The following is an 18,009-nucleotide window of genomic DNA, read 5'->3' as shown; positions in this document are numbered from 1 at the left end:
TTTCATGATGTAAGCGGTCTCCGCTGGGAAGACTGAATGAAGACAGGGTTGGAGGCGGGCAGGTAGAAGTGGGTGGGTGTGGGTGGTGTGACTCAGTGGTTGGGGGCTGGACTCAGACTGGCTCACCTTCACTCCGGTGGTTACTCCTGGCTGTCAGCCAGAACTCCTCCCTATGGCTTTTCCACATGGGGTGGTTTGGGCTTCCTCACAAGATGGCGGCCAAGTGTCCAGCTCAAGCATCCTAAGAGAACCGGGCAGAAACTATATGATCTTTTATGACTGTATTGGTCTCTTAGGGCTGTCATAACAAACTATACAGTGTGGTGACTTAACAGAAATTAATTCTCATAGAGAATTCAAAATCAAAATCAAGTTCAAAATCAAGCTATCAACTCAGTTGGTTTCTTCTGAGGCTACAAGGGAGAAGCTGCTCCATGCTCCCTCTCAGCTTCTGGTGGACTTGGGCATCCCTTGGCTTGTAGACCCGTCATCCTAATCCTCTGTCTTCCCTTGGCCCTCTTCCTGCATCTCCACACTGTCTTCCTTCGGTGCCTATCTGTCTCTGTGTCCAGTTTCCCCTTTTTATAAGGATGCCTATCATCTTGGATCAGAACCTACCTCCTCTTAACCTGATGATCTATAAAGACTCTATTTTAAAAGAAGGTCACATTCACGGGTCCTGTGGGTTAGGACTTGGACATCTTTCGGGGTGTCACAGCTCATCCCATGACAATGATCTTCCAAGTCACATAGCAGGACGCCTGGGTGGCTCAGTTGGTTAAGCGTCTGCCTTTGGCTCAGGTCATGCTCTCAGGGTCCTGGTCCCACATCAGGCTCTCTGCTCAGGGGGGAGTCTGCTTCTCCCTCTCCCTCTGCCTGCTGCTCCCCCTGCTTGTGCGCTCGCTTGCTCTCTCTCGCTCTCTCTCAGTCAAATAAATAAATAAAATATTTTTTAAAAGTTCAAATAGCCTCACTTCTACTGTAGTCCTATGCCCTTCCCACCCAGGTTCAAGGGGAGGGACCTGGGCTCCACCTTTGGGGAGAAGGGTATCAGAGTTACATTATAAGAAGAGCACATGTGATGGGAGACCTACTACAATCATTTGGGGAAGATATGATCTGCCACAACAAAGCTTGCTCTCTCTCTCTCTCTCTCTCTCTCTATATATATATATATATATTTATGTATGTGGTTGCTAACATTTAGGCTTAAGGAGATTTACATAAAATATGGGTTTCTGGGTCTTGAAGAATCAGAAAAGCCTGGAACATGGGGCTCTCACCCTGCCTCCCCCCCTCCCAGTAGCAGCAGTCAGGGAGAGCTGCCCCTTTCAGGAGGCAGCGGTTTCTTCAGCTTGACCCGCTTCCTGAGCTCCCTTCTCTGAGGCCCAGTGTCAGCTGTCATCTCGTCACTGTGCATCGCTGTGCGTCCCTTACACTCAGCCTGCTTCTCTCCTGTATGGCCTTGCGGCCCACTCCCGGGGCAGTGGAGGGTGTCCTGTTCAATGGTCCAGGCTGTGCAGAGGAAGCTCCCTGGGGCAGGACCCCAAGAACTGCCCCCTCAGGAGAAGCGGCCGGTGTCATGACAGAAACCACTGCCCCCCCACCCCAAGAGCTGACAAGAGGGCCACGGAAAGGAGCCGGCTTCTGATTCAGGGCCCAGTGTATGCAGGACGGGTCTAGACAGGAGGACAAGGCTGGACAAGCTCAGACGGCTGGCTGATTACAGAGGGCAGGGTGAGGAGGAGTGGGGAGGTGAGCTGGAAAACTGCAAACAGATGTGGTCATATTCCCTCCGGCCCCGCCCCTAGGGCCGGCCCCGCCCCCAAGGTCGGCCCCGCCCCCGCCTATTTCCTTCCAAGAAGTGACGTGGGGGCCACTTCTGAGATGGCTTCTCTGACTTCCCACCATTCCCATCCGTTTTCTAGAACCCTCCGGATGTTCCCTGCTATTGGCCAAACCCCTTTACAACTCATGCCACTAAAGTAAACAATCCAAGATTGCCAGCTGTAGTTCAATGTCATCCTGGGAGCCTTGAACTAGAGCAGTAATTTTCTTGGCAGGAGAGACCTCGGATGGGAAGCAGTCCAGCACTGGGAGTCAGAGGAGAGGCTCCAGCTCTGGGTGTCAGGCAGGAGTGTCTCAGGCAGGAGTGTCTCAGGGTCTCAGGCAGCTCCCTTCACCCCCAGGAGCTCTCTCCTAGCTGGAACCCGGGGTATTTTGGCTGGGGCAGTCCCCAGGCATCGGGGGTATCCCTGAGGACCCAGGCCCTGTACTTCAGGCAGGTTCCTTGGCCTCTCTGTGTTTCAGTTCCTGCCTTTGTGAGAAAAAATGAGTTAATTTATGCAAAGCGGCTAGGAAAGCATTCGGCCAAGGGTGAGCTCTTGCTCCTGTGTACCCATGTCCTTGACCGCACCTGGGTGTCTTCCATCTAGTGATGTACTGTTGTGTTCTAGCAAAAGATGGGGAATGTGGAGCCTTGCTTTGTGAGGCTGTGAGGTGTCCCCATGTACCAGGCACTGTGCCAGACCCAAACAACCAGGTAGGTCCGGCCACTCCCTCTGCACTTAGCAATGGCCACAGAGGGAGAGAGGGCCTCCCCCCACTGCCTGAGTTCTGGTCACGGGCATCTGTGATTAATATTTTGCAGATTGGTGGTGGGTGAGGGTTTTTCCTGACCTCAGGGAATGACTATTATTTGGCTCTTACTGAGAGGTGGAAACAATTTAAGAAGGGGGAGGTTGGGGAGAAACAGGAAAACAAGCATCCCATAGTTGCCAATTTCATTCAGGGCTGGCTGGTGCTTTTGTACAGAAAGCTAAGACAGCCGGGGGAGGGAGCAGGAGGGAGGCGTGAGGTCTGGGAAGTGCCTGGTCCTGGGAAGGAGGCCAGGCTGCCTGTGCAAGTCTGTTGAACCTAAACCCTCCAAGATAAAAGACACACATTGGAGCTCCAAGGAGAGCCGATGGCACGTTCCCTGGGGCCATGGTAACAAAGGACTATAGATGGGGGGGTGGCTGAGACCAACACAATTTTATTCTCTCCTGTTCTGATGGCTGGAGGTCCAAAATCAAGGTGTCCACAGGACCACACTCGCTCCGAAGTTTCTAGGGGAGGCTCCTTCCTGGCTTCCTCCAGCTTCTGGTGGCTCCTGTAGTCCTTGGCGTTCTTGGTTTGCAGAAGTGCCATTCCCACCTGTGTTCACATGGCCTTTCCTGCGTTGTGTGTCTCTCTGTGTCCGCTCCTCTTATAAGGACACCCGTCATTGGATTTAAGGCCCACCCTACTCCGGTGTGACCTCACCTTAAATAATTGTATTTGCAAAGACCCTACTTCCAGATAAGGTCACATTCTGAGGTTCCGGGTGGACGTGGATTTCAGGGGGACATGAGTCAACCTACTATAGCACCTTTGACTCCCTTACCTGGGGGTCACGCCATAGAGGTTCTAGCAAACATGAACTTGACCGGAAGCTACTTTAGAGCTGGGGTCAGCAAACTCCACTTGTTTTTATATGACCCGTGCGCTAAGAATTTTTACATTTTTAAATGATTCAGAAAAAATACAAACCAGAATGATATGGCAGTACACGTCAGAAGTATAGAAAATTCCAATTTCCATGTCCCTAAATAAAACTTGATCAGAATATAGCTACCCATTCACTATATATCATCTGTGGCTGCTTCCTTGCTAGGACAGGGACTACGGGGCTGGAAAAGCCTGAAATATTGACCACTTGGCCCTTTAGGAAAAACGTGAATGTTCACCCCTGTGAATGTCGCTATCCTGAAACAATGTTTCCTGCCTGGCCTGGATCCATCCAGAATGCGGAGGCCTCCTCACAAGTCCAGGTTGAGCAGGGTCTGACCCCTGGCTGGAGGAAGCTTGGTGGTTAAGGGGCAGTGGTGGGGGTGGGGGTGGGGGGTGTCGTGCACAGTGAAGCCAGCCAGGCCTGGGGTCCAGTCCTGGCTCTCGCACTTACCTGGCTTCCCCGTCTGGGTGTCCTTCCCTGGTAAAAGGGCAGAGGCGAATTCCTGCGTCATGGGGCCGCTGTGAGCATCAGCGAAGGGCAGAAAGGGACCTTCAGCACAGTGCCGGGTGTGGTATGTGGTCAGCAAAGGTCAGCTACTGTCATTGTCCTGCTGCCCCGGCTGGCACAGGGGACTGCAACCAACTGAACGTCAAAGACCTTTTCAATTCCCGAATGCACCAGAAAATCCCACCTACTCTGGCAGAAGCTCCCAGCAAGCCTATTCAGGTCTAATTCCACTCTTCATCAACTTCAAGAAAAAGTAAAAGAATTGGGTGGAAGCCTAGAACTTTCCACGGGGACATCAGCAGTCGGGAGACACCCAGAAGCGCTGCTGTGGGCCCACCAGCCCCCGTGTGACATTCCTGTCCACCTTGCTCTGGGCCCCCCGGGGGAGGCCGGCCCGCACGGACTGCATCCCAGTGCCGAGTTCCTGCTGAATTTGGATCATAAGAAGCCTGGACAGGAGACTGGAGGACAGACAGAAGGAGAGCCAGGCCCAGACTGGGAAACGGCCCCTGGGTGGCATCTCTCTCTCCATCCAGCCTCCTCTGTTTGCCGGTTCCAGTAACTTCCTCTTCCGTCCTCAGCAGGCTTGGGCGGGTAATAGCACCCGGAGTTCTTAACTTTGGGTCTCATGGGTTTCCTCGAGCTCCTCTGCTGCAACTTTGTGACATTTTCCTTAAACAGTCCTAATTTTAGTGTACTCTTGGTTTCCAGCACGACTGATAACACTCTGAAAGGCGGGCTTCACTCTCCTCCCAGGGACACCCGCCTCTACCCTATGTCCACAATTCAGGAGTTTTCTATGGATGCGATTTCCAGCTAGGATGGGTCCTGAGGCAGGTAGAACACGGTTTGTTAAGGGATTGGAAGTCACGACAGATTGAGCCGGAATTGTGCCCAAAGCCAGAAGCTCTTGGATGATTCCCCACGAGTGTCATGTTATCTGTGAACAATAGCAGTGATCTCTTACATGTGTTGAGTGGTGTACAGCTTACAAATTAGGTTCCCATGTAATCCTACTTCTAATACCCACACACCTTCCAGTGGGGAAGACAGAGCCATTTCTGGCATCTCCCACTTTCTGGAAAAGGACACTGAGGTTCTAAAATTTTGTATGAGTACCTGCCTCTGGTATGGAGTCAGGATTTGAGCCAGGTGGGTGACATAGCAAATAAAAATAGAGGACGCCCAGTTAACTTGGAAGTTCAGGTCACAACAAATAATGTTGCATGGGATAAAAACAAATCTGGGGGGTTGCCCTCTATCCAGCGGCCCTACCCAATGTCACAAATCATCCGTCAGGCTGGGGGAGTGGGAGTAGAGATGGTGGGGAGGGCCCTATCCAAGGAGGATGTGTTTCTTGTCTCTTAGGCAACTGTTGGCAAGACTGCTGGGTCAGAACAATCTAGGCAGAGCCGTGTCCCCCAGACATCAATGCCTGTGTCCCAGAGCCAAGGTTGGGAGATCCGGAGAGAGGACAGCACAGACCTTCAAGAGTCAGGACATAGGGTCTGAGACAACAGGAGGGATGAGATTCCCTCTGAATCTGGGGTCACAGTGTCCCATCCTGGGTGCGGTGGAACTGAGCAGGAGATACAGCCCCGGAGGAAACCCGACTCGCTGGTTTTCAGTGCCATCTCCCTCATCCCAAAACCCAGCTCGTGTCCAGGAGATGGTCCCTTCTGTTCTCCCAGACCTTCAACTTGGCAGTCCAAGGGCCCAACTGTTGGAGGGGCTGGAGGCTAGACCCTGCCCAGCTGTCCAGTATCACTCATCAATGGGAGGTCGGGGGAGGACAGATGACTAAGAAACGAAGTGAAAGGGGGGCATTACTAGTAATCACATCAGGACAATATGTGTAAAACAGGACCTAGGGTGACCCTATGGATCAGCCCCTTTATCTGGGCCCCACAGGAGCTGCTCCCAACCCTTTCAAGGCCATGTTGCTGAGAGCAGGTGGAGGAGAGGGGAAGGGGCAGCGAGAAGCCCCCCACGACCTTGCAGTCCCACGGCCCGAGCTGCGTGTGAAATGAAGGCCATGAGCAGAAGCCTCCTTGGTCAGTCCAGAGTCAGGCTGGTGCTATACTGGGCCCATGTTCGTGCAACCAGCATCCAGGATAGCAAATTCCAGAAGGGTCATACTGAGGATGCCACGGCATCCAGATCCCCTTAAAGCAAGGGATCATGTTTTTTTGGGTTTGAACCCTGTGTTATCTGGGGTAACTCTGGCCCTGGTGGCAGCTCTAGCTGAGTAGTGATAAACCCCAACGCAAAGAGCCTGGTTGACTTGGATGGTCAATGTCGGGAGGAAACATGATTGTCTGTCCCGTGTCACTGCTTGGCTTCCGAGCAGTTGGCTCGCTAGAGCCCCACAGCCCCCAAGCGGGAATTGGTAAGGTCTCCCGGGTTTCCTGGAGCCCGTCAGGGCCAGCGCTGGAGAAAGGCGGTTGTGACAGGTGGTGGGAGGCTTGGGATAGGTGGTGCAGCAGCCCATCTTGGGTCGGATGGAGCCAGTCGGCTTAGGCTGACCCAAGTCTCTTTTCCCTCCTACCTTCCTGCGCTGCGCCTTAACAGAACCCACTTCCCAGCCCGTAACCTCCAGGCTTCAGTACCTCTTCCCTGACAGACACTAGAATGCTGGAAAGAAAAAGAGTAGCTACTTTCTCCACCTGCTGACTGTAGCCAAGCCTCATGGCCAAAGGGCTTTTGCCAGCAAGATGGGGAAATCAAAAAAAGAAGTTCCTGTGATAGTTCGGGACAGAGGAGCAGGGCTGGGGGGCTGGTTGGGAGTGGAAGGTTGGTGGGGGTGGGGGTTTCTCTGGAGGTCCCCTCTCTTGAACAGGTTATTTCCCTACACTTCGTTGCAGGAGTCTGATGTCGGAAGAGGCAGAAGTTGTACCATACCATTCCACAGATGAGGTAGCAGAGGCTGGTAAAGGTTGAGTTCAAGTTCCAGGGTAAGCGGAAATTTGTGAGAACCGAGGTCTGTGGAACTCGTGCTCTCTTCGGTGACCCTCCCCGATCCAGAGTGCTTTTCCCAGTTAGTCACTCTGGGAAGTTTAAGGAAAGGAGGGTCACTGGATTCTGAGAGGCTTTTCCTGGTGTTTTCCAGGTGAGGTTACCTAGGAAAGAGTGCTGTGTCTAATCCAAACCAGAATATGCCCTCCCACCACGCCTCCTCAGCTTTGGAGAGCGTCTTCCCTCCTGTCCTCCCTTCTTTCTTAGCAGATTCACTTTTCTCATTTTGGAGGGGCAGACACTGTTTCGGGTAATGGAGCTGGAGGCCGCCCAAGTCCTTGGTCGCCAGCTGCAGTGAGGGGAGGAGCCAGTCTGGGATTAGAAAGGAATGAGGAAGAACTTTGGAATTAAAGATGACAATGGAAAAAAAAAAAAAAAATTACAATGAGACGTCTCCTGGGTGTAGAACAAACGTTCCACCAGAAAGATACGCCTTTCAGTGTTCAAAACCTTTCAAGTCCCATTATTTTCTTTGATCTTTTCATTGATCAAATTGCTGGTAGATCTCGTTCCCCCTGAGAAAGCTAAGAAGCACTTAGTTTGCAAGTGCCTGTTCTAGAACCCGAGCCCACTCTTCTGAATCCAGTTTCTAGAGTACCTTCTGGGTTAGGACCCGGCACCCCAGCATTCTCCAATCAGTTGGAGTGGAGTTGCATGTAATGTGGGGGTTGGGCTCCAAATTCGGTGTGAGATAAAGACTAAGTATTGTTCAAATTACCCTTGAAAACCCCCTCATCACCTTGAAAATCAGTCAAGTTCAGGATGCACGGTTTGTACTGTCACGTGCACGGAAGCCCTCTCCTCTGACTTCCGCTCAGCCCACCAGCCTTAATGCTTCTCTGTATTTTCTCTGCAACCGTGAAGCTGTCCGTAGTCTCCTGAATCCTGAAGGCTAGTAACGGGCTGCTTTCTGAGGCCCGTATTATTTCTGCTCTACTGAATCAAGTTGTATGTTTATAAAGATTCAATTATCACTGTTCCCAAACTTGCTTTTGCCAGTTGTACTCTTTATAGTAATTACATAATTTAATTCAATATGATGTCATGGGTAAGAGTGCAAAAGAATATTTTTTTGAAAATTCCACTGAATGCTTCGATCAATGAGTGGCAAAAATGAAAGGGCATGTTGTATTGGTCATGGACGAGCCCTGTAGAAAAATTAGGGAAATAATAAAATACAGGATTCTGCTGTTACAGCAATCCAGTTTCTACCATAGATTCTCCATAGGTGCCCATGTGTTTTGGGCACAGCAGTTTGCCCTATGAGATCCTGTCTCTCTCTCGCTCCCTTTTTTTTTTTTTTAAATAAAGATTTTATTTATTTATTTGACAGAGAGGGCAAGAGAGCAAGAGCACACAGGCAGGGGGAGCCACAGAGGGAGAGGGGGTAGCAGGCTCCCCACTGAGCAAAGAGCCTGACTTGGGGCTCGATCCCAGGACCCCGGGATCCCAACCTGAGCCCAATGCAGACGCTTCACTGATGGAGCCACTCAGGTGCCCCGTGACTTCCCGTCTCTCATGGATCTGTGAATTGCTGTTGCTTCTTTAGTTTGCTGGACTTTTCACTGGTGAAGACGGAGTGGGCGCTTCCAAGCACGCTGCACGTAGACCTAACTGGACACTGCAAGTCCTCGATCCATGATTTCTACACATTTTTGCTTTATTTTAAAGAAATAGACTAGAACTCACTGACAACCCATGACAGAGGTGATTTATGCAAGAAAAGCAACAAAGACTGTATCCACAGAGCCCATTCTTGGGAAAAGAAAAAAAGCTATGGCCCAACATGAACAGATTGGCGAATGAATTTACATGTGTGTTTTAAGAAAAAAATAGTATATAAGGGTTTATGTATGTAGATTTTTAAAAATCCCCTGCTTTCATTGTTTGGATTAGTTGAGTAGCCCCCGTAGGAGTGTCTGATATACATTACACCATTGACTTTGTAGAGTAAAGGTGCTCATCGAGTGGTCTTCCGTGGGCTGCCCACGTCATTTGTTCTTTGCTCCTTTCCTGTTTGAATCTGACTGCACGCGGGAGAAATGTGGGATCCTGCCACACCACGGTCCTCATAAACTCAGCCATCCAAGCCCTCCCTCTCGCCCGGGAGGACGAGCTAGATTAGTTCCACCAAGCACCGCGGTGCCTCTTACCCGACCCACACTAAGGTCAGCGGGGCTGGCTTGGAAGGAATGAAGATGAACACGGGCGAGGAACGTGCCTCAAAACATCGCAGAGGCAGCGCACATCTCTGGAGCCAGGCCGCTTTGGTACAAACCCCGGCTTTTCCAGCCGTCGAACGGCATGCCACTTAAATGCTCCCCAATTCAGTTTCCCTCCTGAAGGTGTTCTCGCAGGACTCCCCGAGTTAATGAACGTAAAGTGGTGAGAACAGCATCTGGCCGCGGGTAAACAGCACACGTGTGAGCCATCGTTACGAATCAGGGCCATTTTGCCTCTAATTTGGGGTCATCTGAGTGACTCTTACCCTAAAAGCATAAAGTAAAATAGCGCACTTCCCTTGAAGGCACGGACGTCCACTCACCGATGAATTAAGAAGGCAAGTGAGTGGGACTTTTGTCGCTGCAAGGACACAGCCTGGCTGACAATGGATGTTGGAGGAGAAGATGGCTTCAGCCTGATGCGAGGGTAGCGGTCCCCACTTACCTTCCAGGGAGGAGAAGAAAAAAATGTCGTTTCAGAACTCCAAAAAAAAAAAAAAGTTTATTTATAAAATACTGACAAGTTTGACAGGCCATGGGACATCTCGTGGTATATATTTCAAATCAATTTCTTTCTTACCTTTCATTTAAAAAATAAACCTGCTAACAAGCTATAGGACATATAGATATATTTTTTTTCTCATAGATAGACACCTGCCACAATGAATACTCTCCTCATAATTTTTCATTATATCTTTTAAATCAAAAAATAAAGATTTGTGTTGGTTTTTGTTTTTGGAGTCTCTATGTGTAAAGAAAGGTAACACATTTGAATGCTTTTGGTTATTCTTACAGAAACAAAGAGAAGGGAGTGGTCCCAAGAGAGGTCATCTGTGCTCCGGGGTGGGTGGCCAGGTTTGCCACTGGGCAGGACCATACAGAGGCACTCGGATTGGGCGGCGGCTGCTGCTCGGGGGAGTGGGGGGTGGTCCCCCTTCCTGCCCTCCGGCCCCTCACGCCATGGGCACCATGGGAAGGTGAGGGGAGCCCCTGCCCAAAGTGGGCTCTGGGAGGCTCTGGCACCTTTAGAAGCTCTGCCCAGGGAGGTGCGGGCAGAGACAGAAGGCCTCGAGGCAGCGGTGCTCTGGGAGGGGCAGCCAGAAGTGTCCTTGTTTCTTCTGAGTCACGGCAGTGTCAGGTGAGAGGATGGGAAGGGAAGCCTGGGTTTGCAAGCTACCTGGGGCCCTGGGACCAGAGCCACTTTTTGGTTCGTCTTGGCAGTCTGGGTGCCGAGCTGCTGTGCACGCCGGAGGCGTGGCCGCGGGGGGTTGGGCAGTGCTGGGGTGCCAAGCACAGGCCTTTGGGTGCAACACCAGATTTCCCCGGGGCACCATGAAGCAGAGCCAAAGGACACAGAGGTGTCCTGCTACGAACCGGCTTCAGGTGATCACGCAGACAGGCCCCTGCATCACTGGCCCAGGGAGATTCCCCGTTACCCACAGGCAGTGCCCAGCAGATCATTCTAATGCGGCTGGGAGTCTGTGTGGGGGGCCGGGAGCCCCCACTGCCCCAGCAGATATGTAAACGAGGGCAGGGGTGTCCTCTAAGAAACCTAGAGCTCCATGGCTGGACACCTGGTCTTCCAGATGAGGTTGGGGCAGGGGTGGGTGGATATTGACTAAGGGCTGAACTTTCACCTTGGGCCCCGCCCGCCTTCCGGCTGGTGCAGTATCCTTGCCCCTGAGACAACAGATCCCAACTGCCTTCCGGTGAGAGGGACCCCGGCTGCCCGGGCCTCACGGGGGACAGCCAGCTTTGGCCATCAGAAGGAACCAGAAGCCTCTCTGCGAATACACACCCGGATGCGTGTTCTGCGCATACGTGTGCATGTGTGTGCGTGAGCCCCGGCGTGCACGGGCACCGTGCCAAGTGTGCATGGGTGTGTCCGCGGGGGCGTGCAGGGGCAGTGCCCCAGGCGGTTCACGAAAGGCAAAGGAAATCCGGCCTCACGTGCCGTACACACGTGTGCGCACACGCACACACGGCCTCACACGTCCCGCACTCCCCCCCTCCCCACACACACCCAGAGCCCTCCCTGCGCTGGGCTCGACTCATTCCCTAACGCAAGCTGGGAGCTTCCATAAACGGCTACACACACTGCCGACAAGGAAAGGATGAGGGTGTTAAAAAAAAAAAAGAGATGAAAAGGGAGGAGGGTGCGGGAGACTACAGGAGGCCTCCGGCAGACGGGCTGCTAAGGAGACACCAGCTGTGTACAGGGCAGGACTGGGGCCCGTGTCCTCACGGCCAGGGCCAGTGTGCATCTCCCCCAGAGCCCCTCGCGGAGAAGCCGATGTCTGGGTCTGGCTGTGGAGACCTATGCCGGCATCCCGGAGGGGCTGAGGGCTGGGGGAGCTGCGTCCTTCCCGCAGACTCCTGGCCGGGCTCCCATCCCCCACCAGGGATGCCGGGGGACCCCCGTGGGGCTCCTTGCAGACCTTCACTTTCCTTGGCTTGCTCCCCAAATCCCTCTCTCAGGCATCCCCTAACTGTTCCTGCACCCCGGAGATGGGGCCTGTGTGCGGCACCCCCAGAAAGCCCCGACTCACGAAGGGGCTCCTCTGAACTGAAAAAGTCCACCCAGACCCATGGGGCTGGCCCGACCCCGGGGCACTAGGGGAATTCGACCCTCAATCCCTTCATCCGGGGGCTGACGGGAAGCTTCAGGCTACCACAAGTGGCTTCTTTAAAGCACATTCCTTGGAGCAGATTGTGTGTAAACCTTTGCTTCCCATCAGCTATTCTGGGCCTTGGTCCCATCTGACCTGTGCCTCCAGCCTGGCCGCGCATCTCGGAGCCGGGTCCAGTTCGGACGGGGCCCCCCCACCTTGCTCCGAGCCCTGGCCAGCGAACACATGACTGGGGGTTGGGTCTCTGAGTCTTTGTAAACGTGGGGCTGGGCTGACCTGGCAGATTCTGGGAGCTCCGGCTTCTGGACTAGGGGCTTGGCTCACCCGTCTGGGCTTCTGTACCCCTGTGCTTGCCCGGGGGTGTGTGTGGGAGGGACGTGTTTTAGATGTGGCTCGCTCTGGCTTGAGAGTGAGAGGCACCACGTATCTGGGAGTGAGTGTCCCGTCTGGCAAGGACCCAAAGGGATTTGTCTTGGAGAGGCTCTCTAGACCCCTGGGGCAGGGGAGAGGCCCCCACTTGGCTGAACCTTCCTTGCAAGTGCATGGGGGACTTGTGCGTGTGTCTCAGGAGGAAGAGGTCTATCCAGGGACGGGGTGTGTCTGCCTCGACCGTCATTCCTCGCCCTGCTGAGCTCCCCAGTTCTGTTCCCCCTGAACTTTCTTGTCTAAGCAGCTTCCTATCAGGAGAGAAGAAGGAGAGAAGTCAAGCTTCTTTTTTACGTTCTGATTTCCTGCCTTATCACCCCAGTGATGCCTGGCTAGTGCGCTGTCCCTCTGCCCCCCCCCGGTTCACCTCTCCTGGTCTGTGCCCGGGAAAATGAATTCAAGTAAAGCCATGGCTGGGTTCAGCGGTGCTGTGGGGCCCTAGGGGCCCCCCCTCTTCCTTGGATTCACCATAAAAAGAATGTATAAGAAACAAAGAGCCAGCTAGGCAGACTCTCAGCCCTCCGTTATTTTCCTTTTTCTAAAGAAACCCAATGCTTGGTGGAGACGTTGAGCCAGGGAGGGGAGAGCAAAGTGTGATGAGCAGGCCAGGGGACCAGACCGTCTGTCCATCCATCCGTCCTTCCGTCCGAGGCCTGCCAGCGACGCACTGGTAGGGATGGGCGGGTGCCGATAGAGAAGGTGAGCTTTGCCCCCCGGGGCGGTGTACCCTTGCGCGGCAGCCTTGCACACCAGCGGCCAGCAGTGGCCCCAGCACACGCAGAAGGGGCAGCTGTCAGGACTTCCAGAAGATTCTCATCCCCTCAGCATGGCACGCTGCCCTACAACTCTCCAGGCCTCAGCTTTCTCGCAGCCCCCACCTCTCTCAGGCCCGGCCCAGCAGCCCCGACTCGGAACACAGTCTGCAAAGGGAGCGGCGGACCCCACAGTCTGGAGCCGCCCCACCGCCGGCCCCGCACGGCCCCCCTCACGGCTTCCTTTTCTTCCTTCTCAACACCGGTTTTGCTGGCCCTGGAATCTCTGGAAAAATAAACTCAGGAGGTGAAAAGTTGACTTGGTTTCTTGGTGTTTTTGTTTTCTGGCAGGCAGTGCGGGGAGGGGCGGACGGGGAATTTGGTGCCGGTTTTTTTTTTCTCTTTGCCCCCTTCCGACGTCAAACGAACGAGGAAAATCCTGCTATAGGAGCCCGGGAGCCGGGGGTGAGGCTGCTGGGGGGGCGGTAGAGGGTGCTCTGCTGACTCGGGGGGTTTGGGGGGTTCTGGGGCGTTGGGGTCCGACTGGCCTTGGGCCGGAAGAGGCTGCCCTGCGGGGCGCTGCCGCTGTTGGCCCCGGGGCCGTGGTCCGGCTCGCCTGAGTCGCTCTCCGTGTAGCTGTACGCCTGGGCCCGCGAGATGCCTTTCTGCTGCCGCCGCCACGAGTTGTAGTACGTGGGGTCGCTGATGTAGTGGTTGACAAAAGAGTGGGCCTTCTGGTGGGTCTGGTCGGCCTCGTACTCGCTGTCGCTTCCCTGGGAGGACGGAGAATCGGGGAGTCAGGGGCCCCCGGGGGCCAGGTCCGCGTGCTTGGAGGCTGGAAGGCGGCAGGTGACCCGGTCTGAAGCTCCCAAGCCCCGGACGGGGGGCCACCGCCACGCCCCCACTCACCACCAAGGGGGCCCGCCGCCCGGTCATGATGCCCACCTCCCCGGCCGTCGGAGCAGATCGTGGGGACGGAGCGCCCACCGTGGGGCTGGCACACAGCCTGTGGGCACCTGGAGCGAACTGGAACTCGGAAGACCTGAGTTCTAATCCTTTTTTTCTTTTTTTTTCTGTCGTTCCCCCCACCCCCGTGGCCGTTCCCCGTTCCCTCCCCCGCCCCCACTGCGAGCGACCACCGACCTGCTGTTTCTGTGGATCTACCTACCATACAGGGAGGGCCACAGAAAAGGGGGCGTGGGGCGCTGGCTTCCTTCACTTAGCATGTTTTCGAGGCTGACTTCATCCTGCCTTTCCATCTGTTGTAGTTCTGATGCTCGGACCCCTGGGGCCTCACTGACTCCGAGTGGTGACGGGCTCCCAGGGCAGGTCAATCCTTGCAGCTAGTGATGCCTTTTCCTATCACGCTGCCTCACTCTCTCCTGTCCCTCGTCACCCTAGGGCTGGGTACCAGACAACCAGGGACAGCCCCTCCACCCCAGGGCTCACTGAATTTATGCAAATAAACCCCAGCTTGCTCCCACAATGAAGGCTCCTCCCTACGTGTCCCTCCTGGGCACAGGGAACCATTCCCGGGGACCCTGGTGCTTCCCCGAAACGGCCCTGTATGGTGTGATGCGTCCCCTTCTTCTTGAGAACTGTGAGTAATTCCATTTTTCAAGGGCAGTCATCCCCTGATCCACTGGCCTGGCCATACCCGGATCGTAGCAAAACCTACATTTTAGAGCAGAATGTTCCCGCCTGACATACCAAGTTCCAGCCTTGGTCTATCTCTGACTTACGGTGTGACTGGGGACGGGGCCAGGGCCAGACCTGCGGAGGCTCCTGGCACCGAAAGGGGATGATGGTGCCCACCCACGCGTGACCCAGAATAAAGGCGACACTCAGTTATAAAGAAGCATGAGAAAAATATCAACAGAAGGTCTGAATTTCACACGACAGTGGCCCTGTGGCTTTTTCTCGTAAATGCAAAATATTAAATTATTCCTAAAATTGTCGCTACTTCGGTGTCCCACCGTTGCTTCATCTGCCCATGGGGGAATCAGCAGGAGACAAGAGTTAGGCTGGGTTGTGAAGTAAAGCAGCATTCGCTCGTTGGTTTGGATCTGAGTCGTCGAGCTAAAAATATTGTGCGCCCCTCCCCCATGCCCAGCTCCCAGCACTGTTTTGAGAACCAAGAAGAGGACAGATGGGAGCACCCTTAGAACGCTCTGGAAGAGACATGCTCTGATTTGAGTGAGCAGTACACTCTCAGTGCAACGCAGCTCTAAATGCCTCACTTTGGTTACGGCGTCCCCACCCGAATAAATGCCTCACTTTGGTTACGGCGTCCCCACCCGAATTGACGGGAGTCAGTACATTTGGTCAAACTACTTGGGATAAAAACCGCAGCAAGAAAACCCAGTGAGCCCAGTGCAGACACGTTCGTTTGCAATGATCAGCTGTGTCCCGCTCGGCAGGGAGGGCGAACAGAGAGTTGGTGACCTTGCTGCAAAGTGTCTGAGCTACAGGGGAGTGCAAGGTGCACCTGCCCCAGGAGCCCAGAGACCCATAGGGCATCTAGCCCCTCTTGGGAAAGAGCCCCAAGGTACTGAGCTCCAGCACTGCCAGCGGGGGAACAGGCACTTTGCCAGGCGGCAGGAGACTGTTGTTAACTTTCACACCTCGGTGCTGTGGACGCTACCGCTCTGTGAGTGCTGGGAACCCCAGTGTGGAGAGGGTGACAGCTCGCCCCGAGACACAAAGAGCTGGGGGGTTTGGATCTGCGGATTTTCCAAAGCCCACACATGCTCTGAACGACCCCCTTCCTGCCGGGAGTTGGGAACAAGAGCCCTTCTACTCTCCCAGCTGGGATTACATACTCCCTCCTCGATCTGCAAATTTCTGTCTGGCCCCTCCCCTCCTCCGCCTCACCCCTCCACAGTCCTGGCTGCTCTCCTTACCACCTCCCTGCACACCCTCCCAGGACCTCAGTCCTCTTGGCAGCCGGAGACAATGGAAAGTCCCTAGCTCTCCCCCTGACGCAGAGCAGCACAATGCGAGCCCCTCTCTTTGCTACTGCCCAGCTGCCGGCCCAGGAGCGAACAAAGGGGCCCTACAAACAGGGGCTCCATATGCCAAGAGTGGGGAGGGGGCTGAGGGCTGGGCACCTGAGGCCTGGGGCTGCACGGGGGCGGCCCAGAGGCAGAGGAAGTCTGAGCAGGCTGTGATGGGAGCCATGCGGCAAGGGGCCGGGGCTGGGGGGAGGCTGGTCCCGGAGCAGTGAGGATCTGTAAGTGCGAGGCGTGGGAGAGGGCCACCCCACAGTTCTGCCTAGGGTCAGGTCTTTCCAGAAGGGCCTCCACCAACTGGCCTGAAGGGTTGCTAGCATCGTTGCTAAAGGTTCTAGAACTTCGGCTAGCCCTGCAGGCGAGTCCATCACCGCGGCCCCATCCCAGAGTGAATGAGCATTTAGGTCACTTCCTGTGGTGCGGCCAAATCCCCACTCCGTCCCTGGCTAGCTAGGTGAAGTTCAGACCCATCACCTGGCCACCACCAGCCTCAGCATCCCTGTCTGTAAAATGGGTAGATGTCTGCAGTTCACAGGGTGGAAAACTACTGGAAGCCCCCACCCCAGGAGGGCCGCAGAAGGAGCTGGGGTCACGGAGGGTGACTCTGTTCAGGCGGCTGGGAAAGGGGAAGGACGGTCAGCTCTGCCCCCAAAGTAAAGCATCAAGAGAGTGGGGATGGGCCTCTCTGGCCCTCCCAGGGGGTCCAGACCCCAAAGCCCATTCACGCACATCATCACCGTCTGACGGTTACCAACTGCTGAGCACCTACTGTGTGCTGGACACTGTGGGGTGGCTTTCCGGATGGGCCTGGAAAAGCCATGGAAGGAAGAGCTGGGAGCCCCAGAGGCAGAGCTGCAGCAGGAGGAGCGTGGGGGGGGGGGGGGTTAGAGGTGGGCCTGCCCCACCCCCTGCTCTCTGAAGCCAGAAGGGGGGCGTCTGCCTCAGCGACTGCTCTTCTTCCTCCACCTCCTCGAACATCTGTTTCTTTTCTGCGTGGGGGTGGGGTGAGAAGGGAAGAAAGCAGGCGAGGGGGGACCCGGGGCGCCCATTCTGGCTTTCAGCTCTCACGCGGGCCTCGGTAATTGAATGCAGCTTCCCAGTAACCGGCCCAGCACAAAGGGGACCTTTCACGGGCAGCCCCACCAGGCCGCCAGGCAATCAGGCGACTGCTCCGGCTCCGGGCCTCTTAACAGCTCCTCAAAGCCACTCACTCAGCAATTACCGGGCCTGGGCAGGGGAGCAGGGGAGGGGGTGGAGCCGGCAGGAGGGGGACCCGGACAAGAGCCCACAACAAAAGAGAGGGGGGCAAAGGAGAGCCTCTTGCTCTCCTGCTGCTGCCAGCATGGTGGCAGGGGGGGGGTGTCCTTCCCCAGACTCAGGCCACGGAGCCCACATAGGGTGCCCTCATCTTACTGAGGCTCCAGAAATCTAGCAGGAATGTGCTGCCTTAGATGACAGGAGGTCCCCCGTACCGGCCCCTTGGGAGGCTGGAAGCTGGAGGCCCTCCCTGGTTGGTGGCCCAGGGGCTCTCTGTGTGGGATGAGGCTAGCCCTGCGTCGGCCCCTTGGACACCCCTCCCCTTGGGCCAGGGGGCGGGCCTCTCCTGGGCACCAGAGGTGGGAGTGAGGAGGGGCTGAGCGTCTCCCTCTCTAGGAGCCCCCTTTATGCACCATTTTGTTAGGGATCTGGGCTTCTTGTACTCAGACAGCTAGAAACCTTGCCCCAGGAATGTCCTTTTAAGTGTCAGCTTAGGGACACCTGGCTGGTAGGGTCAGTTCAGCGTCTGCCTTTGGCTCAGGTCACGGTCCCAGGGTCCTGGGATTGAGCCCCGTGTCGGGCTCAGTGGGAAGTCTGCTTCTCTCTCTCCCTCTGCTCCCCCTTCTTGCTCTCTCTCTCAAATAAATAAATAAATCT

General features: G+C 55.1%; 1 protein-coding gene across 1 annotated transcript in view; it reads right to left on the bottom strand.

Moving 5' to 3' along the window:
* Positions 1-13,503: 13,503 nt before the first annotated feature.
* The window catches only part of LOC111158139 (sidekick cell adhesion molecule 2), a 287,109-nt gene continuing 282,603 nt past the window's right edge, over positions 13,504-18,009 (bottom strand). Inside the window, 1 exon segment of the mRNA XM_022520020.1 lies at positions 13,504-13,857. Within this exon segment, the coding sequence (XP_022375728.1) occupies positions 13,504-13,857 (354 nt within the window).

Source organism: Enhydra lutris, unplaced genomic scaffold (genome assembly GCF_002288905.1).
Source record: "Enhydra lutris kenyoni isolate GAN:26980312 unplaced genomic scaffold, ASM228890v2 scaffoldscaffold57, whole genome shotgun sequence".
Taxonomy (NCBI): Eukaryota; Metazoa; Chordata; class Mammalia; order Carnivora; family Mustelidae; genus Enhydra; species Enhydra lutris.
This window is presented reverse-complemented; position numbering and strand designations above follow the sequence as displayed.